A 27,104-nucleotide genomic window follows, 5' to 3' on the forward strand; every position below is an offset into this window, starting at 1 on the left:
GGAAAAAACCCTCCCTGCCATCAGCAGCGTGAACACATATACATCTACGTGTGTATGCGTGTGCATGTGTGTGTGTGCGCAGTCAGACCCTCGTGCACGCGCGCGGTTAGAGAGAGACCTCCCCGGTCCACAGTGGCTCAGTGTTTTGGAGAGTAACCTGTGGGTCGATGCACCGCAGCGAGGAGCATGAACACAAGGATCCTGCAGCTCACAGGACCAGAGAGAGAGAAGGGGAGAGAGAGAGAGAGAGAGAGCGAGGAAGGTGCACACCAGCGAGCTGAACCCTCAGGGTGAGCACACACACTCACACACACACACACACACACACACACACACACACACACACACACACACACACACACACACACACAAACACAAACAAACACACACACTTACAAACACACTTACACACATAAGCACAAACAAACACACACACACACACTTACAAACACACGCACACACATAAACACAAACAAACACGAACGCACACACATATGAAGCATTTTGTCGACTCACCACACGACTTTCTTATACTGACAAATGAATACCAGACTTATATGCATGTTCTGGATTAGTGCTCTGGGTGCAACTTGTACTCAAACAAACATGGCATCTTCTGTTTGGGCTCAATGTTGTTACTTCTTGCAATAAACTTGAAAACTTGTATTTGTTCCCCCCCCCCTTCTCTTAAAATGAATCCAAGGTATCTGTATAACTATCCACACTCTGGGGTCTTCTCTTCAGCTGCAGCTCTGTCATTTCATTGGTTTTTAATTTGTGTGTGCCTGCATGGCTGGATCTCCGTCATAACTCATCAGACTTCAAGCCCTTGATCCTATTTCCAGAATGCTGACATGTCTGTTGTGGTTGTTTTCATGTTGTGGCAGTTGTAAAAGGAGGAGACAGCTTTGAAAAATATTTTCAGTATTTCAGTGGTAAATGGAAATGTAATGTTGAGTGTTTCAAGCGGCAGATGCAGTCAAAAAGCAAGTTATCACACAAGTAAGTCTCAATACCTGTGTGTTCTCAAAATGCTGAATGTCTACCACACAGGGATCTTTAATTTGTGGCTTTAGGCAACTTTTTTACGTTATAAAATAATAAAATCTAAATTAAATCAGTATCACAGTTGAGTATTTACGACAGAAATTGCAGGGTTATTAGAATGTGTGGCATGAGACTGTGTATATATGAACAAGCCTTGTGTTGCATGAGAATATTTTATGTTTTTTGAAAGAGACATTGTTCAGCTGCTGTTACCTGAACGTAACACTCACTGACCACACACACAGAAGTTATCTGCAGTATAGACACTCTATAAGTTGTCTTGTTTAAGTGGACAAATCAGGCTCCAGATCAGTTTACTGTCGTGCAGGAGGAAGGCATGAAGGTCTGTGAGGGTTAGCAGGACAGAGCCACTCTTGTTGTTTTTCTAATTGATGCGATCCAGCAGTCAAAATTCCCACCCGTGTGCCTTTCCTGGAGGGATCTGCAGCCGACTGGTGCATGTTGTGACTGCTTCGCTGAAGTCATGAGGCCTCTCTGACTGAGATTATATATATTTATATATGGATATCCCTGAGCGAGGAGGGTTATCTTTTCCTGATTTCAATGTCATCCTCTTAAGTCAACTTTTGGAAATAACAGAAGTGGAAGAGGCAGCAAGTTCAGCAGAACAAGCCAGAGCGCTGGTGCTGTTTATGGGCTGAAGTTGAAGAGGTCAGGCTACAGTGTGGTGCTAGGAACCGAGTATGTTTAATAACAGCTGGTTGTTTCTTTTAAGGCTCTTCCCTGGGAAAAATGTGGGGGAATCCCGGCAGGATGTTCATGGTGGAGAAGAATACTTTCCAACTATAGATTCAAGTTTACATAAAGAAAAATGTTCAAGTCAGTATACTTGAGTCAGATGAGCAGAAGAAAATATGATGTTTATTTAAGATATATATTAAAACAATGAATTCAAATGCTTGATGATCAAAAATGTTCCATTTCCAGCTGCTTCAGGACAATTGTACAGCTTGAGAAGTCCAAGAACTTTCCCAACCCACAAAGGAGTCATTTATCTGAAAAAATCAAAACATGGATACACATGTTTTTCATTAGACAGTGCCTCTTTAAAATATGCAGTATATTAAAAACTGTGAGTTAAAACAGATAAAATACATCAACATTTTCATTGGGCTTGTAAACATGATGAATTTGCAATGCACCCCATCGACACACAGGTCAAACACCATTGTTTTAATTCACACACAACACCAATGTGGGTCTCTTATGAATGGGTCTTGTACTTGGAGACACGTCTGTCAGCCTGCACCACAGCGTACGTGGGAATGTTGCACCTGTGTGCGACTGCTGAGCTCCAGAGATTAGTGTTTGTACACAACCAGGAGCTCTTGTCTTTAGGAAAAAAAGCACAACCTTGGTTGGACATCAAGGTCCTGACGTCCAGCGTTGCACCGCGGTGTGATTTGGTAGCAGCCGACTCCGGTTGGACCTTGAAATGTTTCACTGCCTTTAAGGTCAGATTCCTTGCATTGTGTTACACTGCCTCGGTATTCAGAGGAAAATTTCAGACATCTCACTGTGAACTAATTGTTCGTGGCAGCTTCGCTTTCTCGTTGGAATAAGCTCCCCTTGTCTTTTGCATCAAATGTTTCTATTTGCCTAGGTGGAGTAAGATGTTCCTACTTGTGTCCAGGTTATAGATAACGTTGTTTCAATGCAACCACTAAATATAACTAACATACGAGATGACTGCAGCAGATTATAACACCATCAGTCATATCATCCATCTGTCATCTCGTCATCTTTAATGAATGTAAAAATAGCACAGTATAAGGCCTGTATGGACTCCAGACTTACATCCCATTGCAACTTATATAACAAGAAAAGGTCTTATTGAAACGGCAAAACAAATGATTAAAACTTTTAATAACTTTCGCATTGTTCCTATAAAGTTAAGGATCATAAACCCAAAGTGATTTTCTGAACTAAAAGAATAAAGGATCTGCTCCATCAATAATAAAAGCCCCACATGTGCAGAAAATCTGATTTTGAACATTATTTTCTTCATTTTTTTTCCTTCATTTTCAAAATAAAGTCCCCAGAAAACATGCCAATGGAAGTCTTTTGTAAAAAAAAAGTCCTGAGTCCTTATACTGCAAACCTTTGACTTTGTCACACCTCTCTGCACTACCAGTCTGAACATATCAGTTTGATGAGACACAGTAATCACAGCACTGACGTTTCTAAACTGTGACTATTAGCTACCGAGCAGTTGATGTGTGTTGCTGCTTTGCTCAGGTCTTACATCTGGTGCCCAGTTGTTTTTCAGTCGCTCCCTGGCCTCAGATTAATGGAGTGACACTGGACTGAGATGAGAAAGGACTTCACATTAAAGCTCATGCAGGGCAACACTTGGCGTGCTGTAGCGTGATATAGGAAAAGACTGTGAGGAACGTCTCATTTACTCAATGACTTCATTTTACAGGCAGTAAGTAGCTGTTAAATGTTGCTCTTAATATTAATATCAGTCTCTGCACCAGCTCCATAACCTAAGGCCTACTGCAGTGTTGAATGAATTAGACTTTTATGATAGTCTGTCTCATATAGGAAGCAGGGTAATCTGAAGGAGCTCTTTGTTTGTGTGCGGCGTTTGTTGAATGAGAGTCCTGATGGCTTCCATCAAAGCTTTCTCTTGTCTCTGTGCTGTCAGGGTCCATGAAAAAACCTCATATCATCAGCTGGACTGTAAACCACACCGGGATTTGGCCGAGAGAACAATTGCACTCACAACTCTCTTCACTTATATTCATGTGATCCTCCTCTGCTGCTGTTGAGAATAAAGGGCCTGAATCTCAGCTGTTATTGAAGAAAGTTGTCATGTTGATTCATCGAGATCATTAATTATAGTAGAGAGTAGAAATACCAATATCAAACGCTAACTAGTTGTGCAGTAATGTCAGTGTTGTTTGATTCAGCTTTTCCATCATTCATCATAATAGTTTATTGTTTTTACAGATGCATCACTGTTTAAGCTGTTGGTAGTTTAATTTGTAACTCTGCATCATATGTTATGAGCAGGTTATAGGTTTTGTACGATTTGAGTCTGTAAGTAACAAGTGGGTGTAGCTGTCGAGTTAATGTACGGAAGTTAAAAGTACATTGTGTACTGTAGAAATATATAGAGTTGGGCACTGGAAGAGTGCAAACCTCTGCCAAGGCTAATGCCCCATCAAGCCATCATCATTTACTCTGGCCTTGTATCATCTATGCTGATGCTTACACCTCTGCAGAAAAGTCACAAGTGTTTCCTTTATGTATATATATCAGGATTATTCATATAGACCCTGCAGTTCCGAGCAGGGGTCTGGAAAAAATGCCTATGAGAAGAGATAAAAGGAAGAAAAAAAAAAGATCCTGGATCCTCTATTTATCCGGATACTCTCCAAAATGTAATGGGTTCTTCCTTGCGTCATGCCCCACCCATCTACGCAGGTCGGTTGCAGTAGGTGTTTGCATAATCCTGCTGACTAAGAAACGCACAAACAAAGGGACAAGAAAACATGACCCACCTGGCAGAGGTAGTCTGGGAAAGTTGACAAATTATATATAGCATCTATGTGTACACAACTACACTCTGTGTTTAAATGTTTGTTTAGACAGCAAGTTGATACTGCCTGAGACTCTGTGTCTTCCTCTTCCTCCTCTGGCTGTCTGTAGGGAACCATGTGCAGCTCCCTGAGCCCCAAACATCCCATCGGCCCCGGCCTCACGGACATGCAGCAGTACCACCAGTGGCTGGCCAGTCGACATGAAGCCAGCCTGCTGCCCATGAAGGAGGACCTGGCCCTGTGGCTCAGTAATATCCTCGGTAAGTGACGCTCACTGTAGCACATAGAGATCAAGAGATGTTAATATAATATAATATAACATAATCTAATTATTTCTATTTAGCCAAGAGCTTGCTGAAATGTTAACTGTTGGTACATGTTACAGTTACACACAGTCAGTAAGAGTTAAAGGAATCAAATACTACTAATTCATTTTTTGCATTAGTATCTCTCATAGAAGCAACATTTTAAGTAATTTAACTTTGTAGGCGTTGTTGCTTATTTGTTACGTACCCCGTCTTAAACTTTGACATGAAAAATCCTGCACATTTCCTTATCTTTAACAGTGATTGAACTGGTGTTGCTGATGCAAACACCTCTGCAGGGACCCGGAATCAATCTGAATCTCATTACAAACTATTTTAAAGCACCAGAATGTGTGAATCCATGTTCACACACTCTCCCATGGATTTGCCTTAATTGAATAATGGGGATCATTAACAGCTCTTGAAAGCTGCACAGTCAGTGGTGGAGAATAAGCAGAGGAGGGAGCATCAGCAGAAGATTTGTGTAAGGTTGTTTTTGTGTAATATATCAGCGTGTGTAGTGCCTTTATTCAAAAGTGGAGTCACACAACAATTGCATGATACTGTCTGCGGATGTGATCTGAATCTGGTGACTCCTGTTAAACCCTTCGGCAGGTATGAAGACGGTTACGTTTTCGGACAATACTATCGCCTGTTCTAAACTGGCCTGCTTGGAAAGGGCTATTTGCCTGGTCTCTGGTAATGCTGGTTGTTGTTTTCTTTCTGAAACTTTAAAAGTGACTTGAGGCTTTGTCAGTTCAGTGTAGCTCGACGCAGTCTGCAGGACCCGGAAATGGAGATTGAGTTGTCATTGCCGTTGTTGTGAATGCGCTGTTGTTGTGATCGACCACGTCAGTGAGTCCCAGCCACCGCTGCTACAGAGAGCAGGTCGCATTTTTATTCAAAGTTGATAAAGATTAACTGTATCGTGTTTCCAAATTGCACCAAACTTGACAACGCACTTCCGTGGACCTTTAACAATAGACTTGACAAGTGTCATTCAGAAAAAATGTTCTCAAGATATTTGAGTCACATACAGACAGATTTCTAAAATTAGCAGATAGAAAATTCTATTGAAAATGTCTGTGAATAGAAAAATCCTTTTGAGAAATCACAACTTTAAGGCATCTACACTGGGACGGGAGAAATACATCACTTAATTTAAAGGGATAGTTCACTGAAAAAAATGAAAATTCACTCATTATCCTCTCACCACTATGCCTATGGAGGGGTGGGTGAAGTGTTTGAGTCCACAAAACTCTTTTGGAATCTCAGGGAATCTATTTACTGTTGCAGCCAACAGTAATAAAACAACAGAAAAAAAACATAAAAAGACTCCATACTGCTTGTGTGGTCTCATCCAAGTGTCTGCAAGCCTTGTGGACACTTGCATGAACCCACAGGAGCAGTATGGATGCATTCATTTTCTTTTTTCAGTGAACTATCCCTTTAGGGACTTAACAAAGAGGCTCTAAGGCAAAAATGGTATATAGAACCATTGCTCTAAAGCAGCACAGACCTACTAGTATCCACTCGACTCCTTCCTGCAGACTATTACGATGTAAGAATTAAACGATTTCGCACTGTTTTTCCAAAAGAAGATTTATTTTAAGATTTATCAAAAACTGTTTAGACTTTATGAGGAGTGGTACTCTACTCCCTCATTTATGAGTTTTTTCTCTTTTCTTTTTGTGCCTGTGTTTCAAATTGCTCACCTCGTAACTGGGAGTTATTAGACATTCTGCAGACTGTGTGTACGCTCCAGCGGACGTTTGTCAAACTGACTCAAAGCCAATTAAGTCCCTGAGACAGACTCCTGTCTATTTGCGAACAACTGTACACAACTTCATTATCTTCCCTGTTATCACTGGCAGTAGAGTGTGTGTTTGCACTGGAACCAGATGAGCTGGAAACCTGTGGTCTGCTGTGGTGAGGGATCAAGGGTGTGGAGGCTTCAGAAGGGAGAAGCAGTGAACACAACCAGCGTTGATATGCAGATGAGGGTTTACAGTTTCAGATGGGAGGAGCGTGCTGGTGTAAGGATGAGTCTGCTGATTGAGTGGGAGGTGGAATCCTGAATATACCGATGATTCATTGTTGTTAAGCAGCGAGGTTGAAGAGACTCAGCGATTCATAGGAATGAGTATATAAATTTAAATATTTCCCTGAGAGCCCTCTGGAATATATTTCCCTCCAACAGAAAAGCGAGGGAGAGTATGAGCGTATAAGACGAGAGCTCACTGAGTATTTCTCAAGATTTCAATCTCTCTCTCTTTTTTTTTCTGGGCTCATTTACAACATTTGGAACTCATTATATGTCGAACCCCCGGACCCCTCCTCCTATAAGAAACAGAAAAGGGATGAAAAAAAAAAAATCTCTCCGGTTTCTTTCCACAGACACCCCCCTGCCACCACCTCCTATTTCACAGTGATCTAACTAAGGAAGAATGGTCATCTGGAAGTCAGTCAACTGGACACCACATGTTGATCACCAATCTATCTGTGCAACTGTGCAGTATAATGATGCATTACTAAGTACGAGCAGACGTTAACTTTTCATATGTATGTATGACTGCCACCTCATGGTGTTTTCCCAGAAAATCCCCCCTAGATTCCCCAAAATCTTCTAATGAAAGTTGAACACTTGGTCTCTGAAGAGCTGCCCAAACCCAGCAGCGTTAGCCAAGCTCAATCAGCGGTTTGAGAGAGTCAACAACATTGAGTCAGGTTCAGCTTCAATCGGGGAACAGGCTGGAGATTCGATTTTATTTCCTTATACAGTATATATTTTTCACATGAGCACTTTTATGATGAATTCATGGTGCTGGGCTCTGCTTTCTTTATGTGTTTCCCTGGTCAGGTCTGGAAATCACCGTCGAGAGCTTCATGGATCGCTTAGACAATGGCTTCCTGTTGTGCCAGCTGGCTGAGACACTGCAGGAGAAGTTCAGGCAAAGTAACGGAGACCTGCCTACCCTTGGCAACACAAAGGTAGAGAGAAACCTGAGGATTACAGTAGTCTGGCTTGATAACAGACACAGTGAAATGTGAAAAGTGATGGGTTGAGGACAAATCTGGGCTGAAAGTGTTCGGAGACTTTCAGCTTGAATGATTTGACAAAAAATTGTTTTAGAGCCGGGAAACATCATTCAGACGGAATTGAAATGTTCGATCAGACTGCCACTTTATCATCAAGAAATCCATTGTACTATAAATGTGTGAAATCCAGACTAAGTAACACAGTTTCTGTTAATGCTGTTAACTCAAATCCCTACTTCCCTACTTTCTCATGTGGTGGTATAAAATGTATCGGTACCAGACAGCTTGAAGGCAGCAGCACTGAAATTTAATTGACGGTCACTGAGACTTTATCAGTAGGTTTCCCTTAATAAGAGCAATAAAAGCTCCTGTATACTCGTCCCAAAGAAATGTCAGCATCATAACCTCTTGATGATAATTAAAAATGGTCTTCTGCATTTGTTTTCCACCCTCCGTGTTACGTTGGTTTCGTCAGCTCAGCAGCAGCCGCGATTCCCCACTTTGCTTGGACCTCCAGAATTTTATAAAGCAGCGCTCAAAGGTGGGATGGGGGATGGGGGCCTGAAGCGTTCAGCAGGGCAAAAAAATAAAAAAGTGAGCCTGGCAAGGACACATTAACTGATGGGGCCCCACATCCCCTGTGAGATTTGGCAGAACCATGTTGAACGTTGATTTCTTTTGAGGCTTGAGTGAGGGGTTTATTGAATTGGGGAAGATTAAAGGATAACTTTGCACATGGTTATCTGTCATTTAACCCGAGCAATCAGGGAAAATGTGTATTTTACTGGGTCAGTGCTCAAGAAAACAAATAATAAGGGTGCAAATCTTTAGATTGTATCAGTTTCAGGGCTCCTGCGAGACAATTTTGAGGTCGACAGTATCCTCGAGAAATAGTGTTAAAATGTGATAAAAGTACAAATAAATAAACAAAAATCTACTCAAGTAAAAGTACCAAATGATCTTTTCTTGAGTAAAAGTAAGTACCTGTTTCTAAATATTCCTAAAGTTTTGGAGTAAAAGTAGTTGCTGAGTGTAGCCTATTCCCTAATGCAATGATCTATTACATCATAACGGTTTCTCTGTGGTGACGTCTGCTGCAGAAGGCGGGGTCTAATGTTACCTGCCTGCTCTGATTGGATCAGTGGATTGATTCCACTCTTGTTATTTCTTACTTTGTGAAATATATAAAAACAGTATGAAGATGTAACTCAATGTTTTAAGTGGAGTAGAAAGTACAGATATTTGCCAATATATGCAGTGGTTAAAGGGAAAAGTACATGAAAAGAAATCTACTCGGGTAAAGTATAGATCCATGATAAATGTACTAGAGTACAGTAACAAAGTAAGTTAGTTACATGTACACACTCAGCTGGTGTCTGATGATGGGATGCTCAGTGGGATGGATGGAGTCGTGTTTCTTTTCAAATGGAGGAAAAGAAGCCAAAGACTCTTCTTTTGTGTTCTATGAGAGCTGTTGATGTTTGAGGCATGACTGCGCTGATGACATCGGGTCTCCTGATCTCAGTGTGAGCGCAGCAGCACAGATGTGAGGAAATACTTGAGGTCAACGACCGTGGGACGTCAGAGGAGCTACTGAAATAGAGGAGCCTATTGATCCCGGAGGCCAATAGAGAGCAGAAGACGGCCTGAGACACCAGTCAGGTTTTAAAATCAAACAAAAGCTACGTTATGATGTTTTGTTAGGTGTGCGATTTATTGGTCTTTGTTCTTGCCTGATATGCTGTCACCCATCTTATGACATGTCAAGGTTTATGATTCGATACAAAAAGCTGTTCCTTTATCGGCTCATCTCGGCCCTCGCTGGCTGCAGTTGTCGACTGTTACACCACTTTAAAGAACACTTCCATGTGCGCTCAGGTCCCAGTCTAAGTTGATGTGGTGTGAGCAGTGGGACTAAGGGATTGAAGCAGAGAGAAACGATATATCACACTTTGTAGATGTCGTCTCTCACACATCTTCCCACGTGTTTACATCAATCAATATCAACTGCAGATGAATGAAGCTGTCATATGTCTGCCATGTGCCAACTTCAATACAGCCATCTCATCAGCTGTTATGATTTATTACCATACTGTTAACATTTAAAGCATCATTGCACTTTTTCACTTTCAGGCAGAGAGTTGGATGAGAAGAATGACACCAATCCCAACCTATTGCTTCAGCTAGTGGCTGATTATCCCACTTGGCAGGTTTATTGTTATTGGGCCAGGGCAGCGCAGTCTAAACTTTTGTGCGATTTGGACATGGGAGATATTAAATATTGATCAAAATTGATTTAACAGATGGGCAGAGCACTGTATCCGTCAGTGGGGGGTCCGGCAGTCTGTGGACCGAGTTGAACATGTCCTCTTCCACGTCCTCGGATAAACTGCAGCAGTGGTCGGCAACTGGATCAAACCATGGGTCTAAATCGCTGCCAGATCATTTTAATGATTTGATTATTTTGATTTTTAACCATATCAAACTGACACAGACATTCAGGGCTGTCACGAGTGCTAAATTTCCATCAGGACAACAACATTCATAGAATGGCTTCCTGTACAACGTTCATTTTGTTCCTGCAATGCTTTATGTTGAGCTAAATTACTGAGGTTTTGCTTTGGAAAGTTGCGAACTTGGGTCTGAAAGTTAACAGACCTTTGAAATAGTCAACATGCAATGTATGAACATTTTTTGAATTTATAAAAAATATTGACTTTAAAACCTGCACTGGAGATAAACCAGGTAGGATGAAAACAAAGTAATCTAACTTCACTCTGCACATAGACTGTTTATAATTAAACCCTCCAGCACAAAAACAATTAAAAGTGATAGTATACTGTAGAACTTGTTGAGGAGAACTCACTAATGACAAGGAACAATCCATACAGTTTTAGAATGGGTCCTGCACTAGTGGTTATAAAATCTACCTATATGTTCCAAAGCTATTTTTATAGTGTAATTAGAGCTGTTGAGATGTTGAGAATTTGTCAGGTATAGATAATCAATAAGGTTTATAATCTTCCTCCTCTTCCTTGTTTTTATTCCTAGTCCCCGTCCTTTTAAACATGGTGTCGTCCAAAGGTTCGAGAACCTCCTGTGCCATTATCAGACATGGAGAGCTGCAGATAATTCAATGAGGCACCACAGAAATGATAACATGTCGTTATGGTTGTTAGAGATTATTTCTCCTGGAAGGCAAAGTATAATTCAACTACAGAAAGGATCCCAGGAAAAAAAGAAAGAAGTCAAAAGTCGAGCCTGGAAAAGAAAAGAAAAATACCCTGAAAAGCCTTCATATTTCCAGCATGAGCTCATTGCACCTTTCTCTTAGCACAGACGCACATATCCTGTATAAAACCACAGGAAGGAGCATAAATCTCTGCGAGCAGACCGTGTGGGGGCAGAAACCCATAAGCTTGTCATTTGATCCCAAATCACAGAAGGCCTGGTAAAGTAGCCGGGGGTTTTCTAAACCGCCATCTCCCATATTGATCTATATGAAAAATGGTCCTTGATCTTGATGTGAAACCAGAGCCTCAGCAGATGGAGAAGAAATCAGTGTAGATAGAGAGTTTGTGGATCAGTGTTATGATGGAAACGTACGGACCTTTGTCAAACCCAAAGTTGGAGGATACTCTCCATCCCATAGGTTCATTTTTTAGGGTTAATAATCTACTAACCTTTATCTCTGCCACAGAATATCCCCTCCCGGAGGATACCATGCCGGCAGAGTGCGCCATCTGGCTCTTTCTTTGCACGGGACAACACAGCTAACTTCCTGGCCTGGTGTCGTGAGGTTGGAGTTGGTGAAACGTGTCTGTTTGAGTCAGAGGATTTAGGTGAGTCTGCTTCTTTTTCTGCCATAAACATCAAAACACCAGAAAATCAGTGCATAGGACAAACAGCATCCATAAACCGACTTTAACTGTCTGTCTTTGGCTGTCAGTGGCACAGATTTCTACCTCCAGTGAAAGGCTGGATTGTGCAGGTGCAGTATTGAACTGTTTCCCTCCCCTCACTGTTGTGACTCAGAGGATTCACATCTCCAGACCCTGCACTGGCTCCTTCTGTTAATTTGACTCACAAGGACAACGGTCTGCTGGGAGCTCGACCTGGTGATGAGGACAAGCGGGTTTTGAAAATTGCGACCATGCACAAAATGTCTGGAGCAAAACAAAGGGAGCGCACACAGAGGGAAGGGTGTGAGTTCGTGGGGAAAGTAGGCCAACGCTATGCAAATGTTTTCCTCATCTCATGGGCCTTGTTGCTCTCTTCCTCATTCATGCTCTGGGTTTGTTATCTGTCTCTCTATTGCAAGGATTTCTCAAATTGCTGAAATGTGTTTGCAGTTATGTCTGGACTGAAAAATCCCCTGTACAGTATGTGACCCTGCCCGCAACTGAAATACCTAAAATATTAAATTCCTGACTAATGCCTGGTCGACCATCTCTTAACAATTTAAACTATGTATTTCATCTTCAAGGCCAAATTACACTCAGCAAGCTCCCAACACTGCTACTGCAAATGCAATTGACGTTTAATTCTAATAAAAAATGTTGTGAGCAACAGCTGACATCATCCTTCTTTCTTTTTCTCTCTCTCTTTTTCTTACCACCTTTCTTTCTCTGGATGGATTTATCAGTTCAGCAGTAGATGTAACAACACCAGGTTTGCTATCATGCATGGTGTGGTGTCTCACATGTGTCATACATCCTGTGTCCACTTTCACTGTGTGGTCAAATAGTCCACTTTCACTGTGTGGTCAAATAGTCAGTGACGTGTAGATATGCGCCTCAAGTCCATGTATATATCCCAAATTTGATCAATGCAAATGTGATTTGGGATTTACAGGATTACAGAGGAGAGGAACATTTGAATGCATGAAGTTTATGAGTTTACGTCTTTGTCTTTTCCATCACACACACTCTCATTCTCATGTATCGCCTTGTGACAGATCCTATGTCTTTATAATGAATACAAACCTAATGCTGAAACTTTATCTCTTGTTGCAGTTCTTCACAGGCAGCCACGGGAGGTGTGCCTCTGTCTTTTAGAGTTGGGGCGGATATCATCACGGTATTTGTCTTTATTTTTTTGCGGTTTGTCCATGAATCCCTCATACTTTGTTAGATTATTATCCCCACACGAAGGAGATCATGTTTTCACCCCTGTCCGTTTATTTGATGAAACTTGGTGGAAAGCTGCAGTACTGATCACGGAAGAATCCAATCAATTTAGGTGCGGATCCGAATTATGGGGCGAATCCAGGAATTCCTTTTTGTTCACTTTCTTTCACATTCTAGCATTTTTGGACATTTCCTTGATTTCTCAGATAAAATAATTCATGTATCTTGATTAAAGAATCAGGCATGTTAAGGGGACTGATATTTATGAGTGTGTGGATTTAGTGAAGCTTGATTGAATTTGAGGAGACTGTTTATCCAAATTGAAGTCAGATCAACTGAATTTAAATGTGGTTTCATAAGGGGCCTTGACAGAGGTATGCGCTCCACTGAATGCAATCCTGGTTAAAATGTTGTATTATACCAAATTTATGGATGCTTCTTGTTTCCTTGGTTTAGGTACAATGTGGAGCCTCCAGGCCTCATACAACTGGAGAGAGAGATTGAGCAAGAAGAGAAAGCACCTCTACCTCCTCCATCGCCTTCATCTCCAGCTCAGCCCCTCCCTCCATCTCCCGCTTCCTCTCCTTCCCCTTCTCCTTCTCCCTCTGCATCCCCGACTCCTCCCAAAGTGACGTCCAGCAAGAAAAGCACAGGGAAGCTGTTGGATGATGCTGTAAGTCACCTCTTGTTTTGCTTTGTTTTTAATCTCAGAGGGGAAACATCTGTGACGAGTTTGTCTTTGTGTGTGTTACAGGTAAGAAGTATCGCTAATGACCCCCCCTGCAGGTGTCCGAATAAATTCTGTGTAGACAGACAGTCGCAGGGTCGGTACCGTGTTGGGGAGAAGATGCTCTTCATCCGAGTGAGTATTTCATAACATCACTCTATGATATGACTTCAGGTCTCGATGTATTCAGAACCTGAAACAACTGGGTTTATGGACCATTTGGTTTAGTATTTAAAGGCATTTATCTCATAAAACTTACACCACAATGGAAAAAGATCAAAAGATTTTACACATGGAAAAGTATCAACTGTATAATGCACTTGCAGTTTGAATGTTAAAGTGCCCATTCGGAAAATGGTCCCTTTCCAAGTGATATCGATTAACATGCAAGCAGCATTTTATTGTCTCGGAGACTAAAGTGGTAATAAATCAGTGTACGTTTTTGTTCATTAGTTTGTATAAAATCACATAAAAATGAAATATAAAGAGACATCTCAAATATATAAACACACAAGGGAATTCTTACAATCAGAAAATATGTGCCGACAGGGTGAGCCAAACAGCCAAATGTGTGGAGTTTCCTCATCATATATCTTCATCACTATAACTATAACAGCACATTTCAGGAAAAAAATAACTGTGCTCATCTGTTGAAGTTCAGATCCAAGGTTTTAGAACTCAGCAGTGAGGAATTTCCTAACATAGTTATTATAAAATCCCTCTGGTGATGAGTTTGCAGAGTTAGAGGGAGCTGAATTCCAGATTACGTGAGCCCCATTAGAAATGTTAAATTGGGCGTTTGAAGTTTCTACAGGCCGAAGCTGATGAATGTTCTGGTTACTGTTGTGAATGGTGTCAAGTGTACTGTCATAATTATCAGAGACAAAAGGAGGAGTGTTAGTGAAATAACAATAAATACAGTGAACAACATGAAGATTATTTATGGAGAAAACACAGTACACAGAGTACTCAGATTCTATATTTTTAATTGGTGACTGAGTATATTTAGTAACTGAATATGTGCTCTTTTTGAGGTAGTTTTATGCTGGATGTGACTTTAAATTCTCCACCTAAACATTATGTCACATTCTAACTGCTCTTTAAATGACTCTGGATAATTTTTCCACCAGTGTACTTAATGTTGTGTTTGTAAGGTTATAGACCAACGATGCACCACCTTAGTGTTGCGTCACAAATGTATACAGCGCAACTGCAAATGCAGTATAAGTGCACTGAAATATCACCAAAAAAGTGCCAGTATCTGTCCTGCAAATATATTTTAGAGCACAACACAGGGACTATGGAAATCTTCGACTTGAGTCTATATGTTTGTTAATCTCATTTCATCCAATCTATTAGTTTTCAAATCAGTTTAGGGCCGACAACAAAGAGATCTCACACTGCAGCGCCAACTCCTCTCCATTCACACAGCATATGGCAGTAAGTTGACACTTGGGGCCGGCACTGCAATGAATCATCCATTGTGTCTGGAGAGCCGCGTCTTTGCTGTGAGGTCTCATTTACTGGTAATGGTATGCCGACAATGTCCATCTTCAGCCAAACATAATGTGACTGACTGGCCATAAAAGGAAAGTAGAAGCCACACATTTCCATATGAAGAGATGACCAAGTTATTACTTGGGAAATATCTTTTGCCAAGTAATAATCCACCCCAACACTGCCTGCTGCGATCACATCTTATAATCAAACTGAATCTACCAGCCCAGGAAACGTTACCCGACTTCGGAGTGGAGGGAGAGAGAAAGAGAGATAAATGGCGGCTAACACAGATTAGAGATGTAGCATCGGCCCCCTTGGGATCCTGGTTACTTGGCAACCCACAACCAGTTTTCACACCTCAAAGAATGTGAATTGATTCATGCTGATGGTATGTTTAGGATGTGTCGTGCAAAACTGAGTTTACTCTTGGATGTCCTCTGCTGTCAGCACTTTATATTACAACTACTGATGTTAAACCCCAACCAAGTCAAATGTCTACTAGTGTAAGGTATGGATGAATAAAGCTGCTTTCAGATATTTGTGAGAAAAATAAGAATCTAAGTCATAACATTATTATTTGTACTCATGTGGGTTTTAATAATTGCATGCTTTCGTGTTCATTGTGTTGCTGAGCAACCAAGGACAAGTGGTGAGAAGCTCACAGTGCAGGCTGTCATACATCCACTTTTAAAGGGATTTAAACCCTCATTTCAGACCAGAAAACATAACACAACCCCCTGACATGAACTTTAAACCAAATAAATTCTGTGTAGAGAGACAGTCACAGGGTCGATACTGTGTTTAGGGAGAAGAGGCTCTTTATCAGACTGAATATTGTATAACATCACCATGTATTCAGGATCAGCTGCTAGAAATGTGCAATAATGGCAGAGTTTTCACATCCTATACCTTATAAAACTTAATGAAACAAAATGGAAACATGTGCAAGTTAATATAAAAACTGATTTTTAAATTTTACTCAATGAAAGTATGTACAAATTATTAAAAAAATAATGTGTAAAAGTACACGAGAAAAAAGTTGTCCTGTGAAATAAGTGAATAACACATAAGCAGAGAGTCTAAATCTGTGTTCTACTTTTTGTTCATTAATTTGTATAAAATCACATAAAAAATCTATTATAAAGAGATGTTAAAAATTATAACAGAATAGATACAAACAGAAATCTATACAGGCAGAGCCAAAAGTCTGGAATGTCCTCATATCATATATTTTAATCACAACTAGATATTTCAGGAGAAAAATATCTTGTGTTCATCTGTGCAATGAGACATTTCCAAACATCATTACAAAATCTGAATTCCAGATCATGTGAAACGTAATATAATACACAGACACAACCTTAAACTTCCCTCCCGAGAAAACAAAAAGAGAGTCGAGAGGACAGAGGACAGATTCCTATAGGGTTAGGGTTAGACGTGCAGTAGATGTCACAGACTTACACAACAGTGACGTGTATCACCACGTGTGCATTAGTCACAGTTACAGTATGTGAGATACATCATTTGATCAAGCGAAAGCGAGAGTTAAACCTCTGTCCCTCTGCCTCTGAGTGTGAACTCTTCACTGAGAAGATCCTCTAATTAAAATTCCTCAGATAGTTTTACCCCCACCCTCCAGTGACTGTTTCCACTGAACCGGCATGAATACACAAAGACCAGTCACTGGCAAGGACAACAGCGGCATGCAGCACATGTGAGACTCTACCTCACAATAATCTGTACAGCCTGAGAGGCTGACCTTCTCAGCTCCGGGAATAAATGAGGTGGTTGTAGCTCCAACAAGGGGCGAGAGAATCCTCGCAGTGTTTGTCAGAAGTGCTGTCGCAGCTCAGCCCCGGGCCTCTGTGTCTGCTCTGGGTTACTGAGGAGAGGAAAGGCCCTGGTTAGGGTCTTGCCCCAAAAGCAGTGCGATAGAAACCACTCGGCACCATTACACAGGTCCATTAAAACCACAGTCACAAAGCCTGAAGGCCTGGCGCTGGTGATTGGAAGCGGTGCCCCGCCACTGCCCTCTAGATTGATTCTTTTTAGAGGCTTATAAATGCTGCATGTCATGGAGCTGCAGGGCAGGAAGGCTTATATCTGGCCAGACTGAGGTGACGGACTCACGAGGTAGTTTACCCTTTTTATCAAATGATTTAGTCTGGAAATTTGTCTGAATCATGAGCCTCCTGATTGTGCTGTTAAGGACAAATATAACGACTTGGAGACCTTTATAATGACCTGCTTACTCTGGCGTTCAGTAAACAAGCTTGTGTTAGTAGAGGTGTAATGATGTCTTAATGAGGAAGGGGCGATAGGGCTCCTTAGTGAGTCAGACATGTTTTATGTGTGAGGCTTCTGGGGAATGCAAGAGTCTGAGCGTCCAATATACCAGAGCCTTTCATTTCTTCTTCTCTTTATTATAATGGCTGACGTTGCCATGGTAGCCAACCTTGAGAATGTGCCCTGGTGAGGCAGGTGTCATCATCTTGAAGCAAACGTTGCAGATTTAATGATGGAAAAAATACTGCTTATAATTCCGTGGTTAAGCAGAGGATAATGTTCTCAGGTTTGGTGCTTTTACAGGGATGAGATATATTTTGTAGCCATGTAAGTACCTCCGTCCCTGCACCACTGTGGTTCAGCTGAGATATTGTGTAAGTTTTAAGTATCACTTATATTACTGTTAGGACTATCAGGAAATATTGTGGAGGTACATTTTTAACAATTAAAATTGTATGATTAAATACCTGCTAAACTAGTGATATTCAAGATTCAGCTGTATTTTTGATCAGTGCTATTTATACTGATTTTAGCTGGAGAACACTATGAACATTATACCTAGCACCTTAGTCATTTTTTCATTTGTAATTCCAGAAATCGAACAGTGACCAGTTACTTATCAATCTGGTGTTCCTCAGTAGCCTGTAGGAGATTTAAGCACGCTTCCCTCCAGGGACATCATCCAGTCCGAGGCCTCATCAAAGCCGTGCTTAACTCTTCATTCAACTTCAACCCACTGTGTCCATCAGGGAAATGACACTAGTCCGGCAGAGGGGAGAGCTCAGAGCCCCGTTCAAAGCTCTCCTTTGACACACAGCGACATCAGAGGAGATGCCCTAATCCTGTTTCTCTCTGCAGATGCTGCACAACAAGCACGTGATGGTGCGTGTGGGCGGAGGCTGGGAGACCTTTGAGAGCTACCTGCTGAAGCACGACCCGTGCCGCATGCTCCAGTTCTCCCGGGTGGAGGGCAAGATGTCTCCTGTCAGCAGCAAGTCCCCCAACATCAAGGACCTGACCCCCGACAGCTACCTGGTGGTGGCAGCACACTACCGCAGCAAAAAGTGAAGACATGAGACAGATGAAAGGGCCATTGATAAATATATATCGAAAACATACATTTTCTGAATAAAGCTGAGTAAGTTGTGGGGGTTCCAGGGTCTTCAGGAAGCCAGTAGTCCTTGGAGACCTGGAGTGGATTCCAACACCAATGCATTGTTTTTCATGTTTTCTTTTTCCTTCTTTCTTTTTGACTTTGGCTGATATTTCTGTCCTAAATGTATAACAGTACATTGAAAATATAAATGGTTCTAGTAGACGTAACACTCAACTGAACTTGCATCGGCCGTGGAACTCTTCCAGGCCGAAGTCATGTGATGAACCAAATATTTACATGACAGTTTACTATGTAGTATTTGTGTAGAACAGCAACACATCTCTCCTTCAAACCAAACGTCGGCCATAAAATGTAGTAGCTTTAACCCTCATGTCACGAGGCTGTCTTAGTGTCTCAATGCTTCACTTGTTTACATCCTTAATGACTATTCTATGCAATGAAATTTTATACAACTGTCAGTTTATTATAGATAATCATTGTTAGAGTAGCTCCTGTTTTATATCATTTCTATAGTGAGAACATGGACAATCACCTGCACTAGTTGCAGTATGTAGTTTAACAGAACCTTGTTTGTTATGATATAACATGTACTTTATTTGAGGATCTACAGTTCTCTGGTTTGTTCTGCTATTGGCCTCTAGAGGCAGTGCAATCGCTGAAATCAGCGGAGGAATCGGTTTCCGAGGTTTAGATTTTTGCAGTGATGAGACTTAATTCTCTATTTGATCATATTCAATGAGTTCATTTGTCCAACTTCTTCAAAACTTAATGAGGGACTGTCAGAAAGGTCAGTGGCTGTGCAGTGTAACTCACAGACGTGTATGTGCAGTAAATAAGACCGGTTTCTGTTCTCAGATGTACAATTTCAATAAACTCTCAAAACTTGAATCTTAAAAAGGTTGAAGTATCTTTTTATGATATTCAAAGCACGACTGGGTCAACTTTTTATCTTTCCTTCAGTACAAATTCATCTCAGAAAAATAAACACCAGACGCACGATTACGACTTGAAGTGTTCAGCGTTCCTCAGTCGTGTTTTATATACTTAACATGAAAGGACAGACGACTCATAAATTATCCATCTAAGTCTAGATCAGAAAACCTAATCTCAATTGAAATGTCAAAATCTTATCTGAACTTGGATCATCTTTCTCATCAACTTTAATTCCACACATGAAATTTACACAAGTAGCAGAAATGTGATTTATTGTAGCAAATACCATTGGCTTTCCTGTTCTAGAAAAAGGAGAGAACACCGGAAGCATTTAGGATCACGTGAAGGCTGTAAGAAATGCACTCAGTCAAAGTAAGTCATAGTTTATAAGAAAAAAATCACAACATACACAATTCACTTATTCTTTCCTTCGGTTTCTTCATATTTTTGTTACTAGTTTCTCTCTCCACATAGAATGAAAGCTGGCTTATTTGCTGTGTACCAAATATTGACAAACTTTGTGCAAATAGATGTCTAACAAAAGCTTCTGTTTGTCACATGGTAATATATAAACACAATTGATATCTCATTCAAATCAAGCAGGCGACACGTCAGAGTTTTGCATTAAATAATTCAACTGGAATTGTGCAGAGAAAACCCCAAAAAGTTCCGTTGAAATTAGGCTCTATTAAAAGGGGGGGGGGGGTTGGGGGGGTTAACAAAGGCCAGTGCAAAGCGCAAAAGGTTGTGTGCACAAGTTCAATAAATCATTCCCTATTTTTTGGTGCTTACTTCCTTCATCACAAATGTAGCAACTATATGATGCTGCAGAGTATAAGCCTGGTTGTCGAACATATAGTCTTCGTAAAATCTCAAAGACATAACTCGCTTTGCCTGCTGCACCAGGGGACTTCATTGTGAAATGTGCATCAGTCACGGAAACACTCCGAGCAAAGAGAATAACAAGTTCAGTCAATAGCAACAAGTTACAGCCCTGTTTGCACTAGCCTTTGCGTTACCGACACATAGAGCCTGAACAGGGTGAAATGATTGGTATATGAGTGCTCATTATTGTACAATAAAACTACAATAAGCACAGTAAAAATTGCTATGTAAACATAAACTGTGTCCATCTTGTGAAACGAGTCCTTTGTATAACGGGACAAAAAAAGTAATTTGGCCATGAACAGATCAACGGTGAATACTGATCCTCGACTGTGGAAATGAAATGAAAGGTGCAGTGATGCAGCTCATGTTATAAGAGTGTTGAAGACACATTGTTTCAATGTGTTCCCAGAGACACAACTTGACTTTAGAGTTATATTGTTTCGTGTGGTCTAATATAAAATAGCCTGCTTTTGCTATTACTGTGTATCATCCTTGATTTGTCCAAAGGTCCGCACTGGTTTGTGTAACTTGGCATCAAGGGGGCTGTCCTGATGTTATCTCTTCACGTCAGATCGTCTTGCATCAAGCAGCGGCAGCTGTTTGTCTCGTAACACCATCAAATAGGCAAATAACAGAACAAGAAAGTTGACGAATGGACAGCAGCTCGGACATCTTTCAAGTCATCTTGCAGCGATGCTCCACGTTGTTTTGGACTTCCGAGTCAAGACTTCAGATTCTGCCATCTTGTGTTCATCCTACCTGCCACTGCAAGGGAAAACAAAGGTGGAGATTAGTCTGGTCATTAAGAGCTTGCTGACAGACACAAACACACACATAGGAAAATGTTGGTTCGCCTAAGGGCACGGTCACACAAATGTAGGCGAATGACAACTGCCTGCCAAAATTAGTTACATATAATTGTGGGCAGCACACACAGAAATCGATCGTGTGCTCTGTCGTCCGTTGGAGGTTGTGGTCGTTGAGCAAGTGTTTATTCGGTTGTACAGTGAAGAGCAGAGGAAGGTTCTAATTTCCATGTGCGAAGTCTTCAAGTACTGGTTTGACAGAGCTTATATTAGGGTCTCCTCCATCTTGGCTCACTATGAAAACTGCAACCAATGGCAACCACGTAAGGTCACCCACACATTATGTTGCTATTGGTTGAGGCTGAGACGTTGCTAGTCAAAGTTCACCAAACAAGCCACACTGTGGACTTGCTTTGCCACAGGGAGACAAAGTTTTATTCGCCCCTTTGCCCGCACAGATTGGAGGTGAACAGGAGGCAAAGGTTCGTCACTGGTACATTTGCGTATGTGTAACGGTGCCCTTACATTTACATAGAGCTTCCTGGGTTTCAGGTACAAATCCGTTTAAGATACCAGTAATTATTTCCAATATTTGAATATCAAAGTATGTTCTTGGCATCTGAAGTAATCACTAACACTTGTAAATTGCCCAGCTCTAATGAGAAGACATTCTGAGTAAAAACACAAACAGTAAGACAGTCTTTTTTAAGCTGACATCAAATAAAACATCTGTTCTTCGATGCCCCAGAGGAACGGCACTTATGACACTGTTGTTTTAAAAGTCTGCTCGAGGATGAACACAAAACTAACCCTCAAGCCGCCGCCACCAGACGCAGTCGTTGTCATCGCCTGGTTCTCACTTTCTTCCTGCTTTTTCCTTTTCCTCTCGACCGCTTCTGGGTTTTTAACACCACGGTATGCTGTCTGAAAAACAGAGCGGACAGTGACAGAAGTCTAAAAGGAAATTGGCTCCGGTACAAACTTGTTGGCTTCTTGTTTGTGTTGTTAGGGTCATATACAAGGCAGTCTCAAAAACATGCACGTGGTGTCAAAGCACTTTTTCATACATTGTATTATCACAAGCTTTTCAGAAAGCACAAGGCAAATTCAATCACAACTAGCAAGGGGAGAGGCATTCAAGTGCCAAATAAGGCACTAAAGCTAAAGCCGTTTTCAATAGCGCAGTACTGCTAATGTGACGGTGAATTAGGGCTTGGGATTTGAATCTGTAGTAGTTCACAGTGTGAATTGTAAGGAGGCCAATTTGTGGAGGAAAGGAGTGAGTTAGAGCAGGAGGATGTGGCAGTTAAAGGATTCACCTGGACAAGAGGGGGATTTGTTCTGATCCATGTCTACTTACCTCGTTACAACTTTGACATGGCTCTTACGGGTTTGAAAGAGGTTTTTCTGTACAATAAAAAATGACTCACCACACTGTCAAGTGCATCTACCTCAAATGTGGTGCATGTATGTGTTTAACAATAGGTTATTTCACTCAGGTAATGATTAGATACATCTAACTGACACTAATGCAGTCTGAAACAACAAACATGCAATAAATCCTTTCTCGGGGAGGACAATGTTCAGTCGAAGGCTGGGTGAAACAACAAGAACAATCATCACTTTCATCACTAGCAATGTAGCAAAAGTTCAGTACACATGGATATAAGGCTTGTGAGTTGTACATGCACTGTGAGGAGGTATGATACAGAATATGGTTAAAACCTCAAACACAGATTTGTAAAATGTTTTGCTGTTTATCAAGTGTTTGTTGTCCTCTGCTCCTAAAGAAGAGTTTAGAGGTTTTGTTTTCATCTGTTTGATTGCTCGTCTGTCTGCTAGTTAGCAGGATGAATCAAAAAACTGCGAGACCGATTACCACAAAACTTGGTGTGATGAATGCGATTTGGGTCAGGAGAGATCCCGTTACATTTTGGAGTGGATCAATATCAGGGGGCAGTTGCTAATTGTTGACCCCACTTTACAACATTGCGAGATAGGGCATCTTTTTTTAAACATTTTTTATCATTTACTCAAATAATTCATAGATCTTGAGGAAATTACCTGACATGTTTAGGGGACTAACATTTATGAGCATGAGCATGTGGTGTAAATAACAACTCAGGTCTTGTGAATTTAAATCAAGTTTCATCAGGGGACTTCTGGGCCTTGGCAGAAGGTTTCATGTTTATCATGATAAATATTGATATCGACTGATGTGAACGGTGTTATATTATATTACATTACGCCCAGCCCCCGTTCAGTCTCTGATGGCTCTGTATTGGAGGTATTTGGGGTTGTCATGACGCTGGAATGTGTCTTGCTGTTGAATTGTACAGAGTTATGCTTGGAGGCATTCCCAATGGGATTCAGCCTGAAAGTCAGAAAACAATCTCTCTGGATAACAGAATACAATTCAGCCACATGAGAAGCTGCAGCAGGACTCGTATGCACTGCTGTGGCACTAGACTGCATTCGTTTTTTATTGAGCTATGACGTGAACGAGTGTATATCTACTCACCTCTTTTTGTCTCTTCTCTGCGGCCTCGGCCAACTGTCGTCTCCTCGCATCCTGGTAAACAAACAAACAAACAAACACAACTTCAGCCTGGGGACCTTGTTGGGCCTAAACTGGGGCAGACTCGCCAGGGACAGTGTTTACACAGGCGAGACCCGGTCAGCGGCTCCCGGACATGCCCAAGTAAGGCCTTCAGTTCACTCACACGTCCATTAGCTGTAGTGGAGAACACCATGAGGAGCGGAGCGGTGGTTATAACAGCAGCTGGACGGGAACTCACCGGATCTGGAGTGGCCACGACGTCGTCCGCCGCCGCCCCGCCGAAGCACGCTAAGCACATCCCCATTCTGGCAGGTTGTCCCGGGCAGCAACAGGAGGAAAAGACACACAGAGCAGCGGAGGATGAGTTTTACCTCGTTAGCTCACACGGCTACCTGACTCCCCGCCGAGCCCGTGTGGCACCGCCGGGCTCCCGGGTCAGGCGACAGAAGAAGCGGTCTCCACTCCCGGCAGCTGCGCTAGGTGTAGGCTCGCCTGGCATTACGCTAGCCCGAGCTAACGGTGCCTAGCCTCCGTTAGCCGCGTTAGCAGCCTAGCTAGTTAGCGCTACCCTACAAGCCCCGGTCCTCAGGCCGCCTCGCAAACCGGAGGACGTGACGGTACACACGTCTGGGTCGGGTGGGTTCTGCCTCCGTGTGGGTTCTGCCTCCGTGTGGGTTCTGCTCAGAGTTCAGCTGGATGACAGCTCCGCCAGGGTGCGTTCAACAGCGTCCGCTTAATGAACACTGTTGATCATCCGTGGCGGAGACACGAAACTTACACAGCCGGCAGAGTTTCTTCACACAAAGAGGCTAATGCTATAATAGGGTAATGCTAATGCACACAGTAAGTGAATGTAAGTGTGAGTGTCGTTAGCTTAACTGTGGTGGAATTAGTTCATAACCACTGGGTTCGACTGGGTTTGGTGGTTTTGAACGTAGCTCAGTGTGGATGCCGTACTTCTGATAGTTTGCCGAACAGCGCCACCTTGCGGCCCGTGACAAAACAAACACCATAATGACCCCTTTGAGGGCTTTAACATGCTCTGATCGTTACCAAAGTTTGCAGAAAAATTGAAATCGGTGAAAATGTACGTATTTTTAAATGGGCGTGGCAAAATGGCTCAACAACGCAGCAATCGATACACAGGTGTGTCATGACCAGACAAACAAAAAAGTCTTATGCAGCACTTTGTAAAACGCAACAGGAATCCCGCCATTTCTGCATTTAGTGGCCAGTTAAAACAATTTTTTTTTACTTTGACATTGGTCCCAGGGTCAATTCATCTTCAACTTCATCAGATCAACTTCAAATTGAGATGATTGTCATATAAACAAAATGGAGATAAAAACTTACCCCAAGATCGATTTGTCACACGGTGTGACCCTGCTCAATGACTGTCAATGTTTGATTACACGCCATCAAAACACGAGGTTCTGAGCCTTTAATGCTGATAATGTAGGCGCGGAGTTGTTTGTTGACGGCTCTGCATCAAAGGCTACAATTGTATTTGATTTGTATTACTAGAACTTTAATGTATGTTTAATGTATTACTTGAACTTTAATGTATTACGTTCAATTGACATTGACATTACGGTCCACGCTATCCATTGCAGATCACATGGTGGAAATTGTATGTACATTGAATGATAGTTGTAAAACAAAGCTTAGTTCCTGTTGCCAATAGGTGGCGCCATCAATATTATTACATACAGCCTAACAGATCTGTTCAAGTAGGGGCTCTAATATAGCATTAGCAATTTTGTTTCAATTGGACAATGTTACAACAATTTTATTATTATTGTTTCCCTTTTGGGGCTTTTCATTGTAGAATTGTTCTTACTATTATATATAATAATAATAATAATTATTATTAATTATAATAATTATTATTACTAATAATATTACTATTATTATTACTACTATTACTAATACTAATAGTATGAGTAGTAGTCATATTCTTCGTATTTCTAGAACCCAAATTTCCCTCTGGATCAATAAAGTATATATCTATATATCTATCTTTCTAGTAGTATATGTAGCAATAGTAATAAGGTTATTCATATTATTGTTTTGTTTTTTTTCATTGTACTTATTCTGCTTAGTTTTTCTAGTCATCTTTGCTGTTTACCGGGACCTCAGTTCTTTTTGTTTCATTTCCTCTCATGTATACCGCATGTTTTGAAATGACAATAAATCTTCTTGAATCATGTTATAACAAAGTGTGATTGAATCTATGTGTACAGTTTATACATGTGTATGTATATAATAAGGTATAGCACGGTTATTCTAGTTTGAGATCATATCCATATTGTTATTCACATTTTATGTAAAAAATAAAACATAACAGCAATAATAATAACAATAATTAATACAGACATGAATATATTAAAGGTCGGAAGATATGGCATTTTGTATATGTATATTCCCTTATTTTTTCTCATCTCACCACCACATTTTAAAAACTCGTTGACAGTCCCATTCCCTCACTCACCCTCTGGGGCCACAAGCTGAATATTTTTCATGTCAAAAACGAATTATAGACATTTTCAGGAACTAAGAAGAAGAGTAATTTTGGAGACTATTAAGCTTGTATCAAGGCTCACACTTTGTAAAAAAGAAAACCGACTTATATTTGCAGATTGCCCCCAAAGTCAAAGATGCACATTACAAAACTCCATCACCTATTTATTCCAGTGCAGTTTAATGTTACATAACTGTGGGCTATTCATTTTTTAATATGATATGTTCATCTATCCACCTTGGAAACACCAGCCTTACAACCTCTCTTTTTATTTTGACACAATTAATCATCTCTGGATTTCATGTAAAAAGACTGATAATAATTTTTTTCTATGTTTTTAGTTTCCTCACATTAAATTAATGTTATGATTATGGGCGTATTCATGAATCAAAATGGAAAGTCTCAGAACCCTCATCGACTTTGTTTATGATATATTTTTCATTATACCCTAATATGTTTGCCGGTTACAAAAGTAAACACAACAAAAGAAAAGAAAAACATCAATAATGTCAGCAAATGCTGCTTTGGACTTCATAATTTTGTTCATGATTTGTATAATTTGTCACTTTATTATTTCCAATGGTGTGTGCTGAAACGACAGTGGGTCTTTATGTTATGTAATTTACAAAACTTTATGCATATATATATATATATATTTGTTTTGGTCCCATCTTGAA

The 27,104-nt window shown here is 41.0% G+C and overlaps 2 protein-coding genes across 2 annotated transcripts; one reads left to right on the forward strand and one right to left on the reverse strand.

Moving 5' to 3' along the window:
• The first annotated feature begins 128 nt into the window (after positions 1-128).
• On the forward strand, positions 129-19,616 carry LOC133008678 (growth arrest-specific protein 2). Its single transcript, XM_061075938.1, has 8 exons — positions 129-290; positions 4,726-4,876; positions 7,782-7,912; positions 11,661-11,802; positions 12,976-13,039; positions 13,546-13,762; positions 13,844-13,951; positions 18,461-19,616. Exons 2-8 carry the CDS (start codon positions 4,732-4,734, stop codon positions 18,668-18,670), a joined length of 1,017 nt encoding a protein of 338 aa, XP_060931921.1. The 5' UTR covers positions 129-290; positions 4,726-4,731; the 3' UTR covers positions 18,671-19,616.
• A 291-nt stretch (positions 19,617-19,907) lies between these two features.
• On the reverse strand, positions 19,908-24,612 carry svip (small VCP interacting protein). The gene is made up of 4 exons (XM_061075949.1): positions 24,145-24,612; positions 23,868-23,918; positions 22,157-22,270; positions 19,908-21,305 (listed from the first exon to the last, which is right to left on the reverse strand). The coding sequence occupies exons 1-4, from the start codon at positions 24,208-24,210 to the stop codon at positions 21,291-21,293; spliced, it is 246 nt and encodes an 81-aa protein (XP_060931932.1). The 5' UTR covers positions 24,211-24,612; the 3' UTR covers positions 19,908-21,290.
• Between the last annotated feature and the right edge of the window lie 2,492 nt (positions 24,613-27,104).

The sequence above is a fragment of the Limanda limanda genome, chromosome 8 (assembly GCF_963576545.1).
Source record: "Limanda limanda chromosome 8, fLimLim1.1, whole genome shotgun sequence".
NCBI lineage: Eukaryota > Metazoa > Chordata > Actinopteri > Pleuronectiformes > Pleuronectidae > Limanda > Limanda limanda.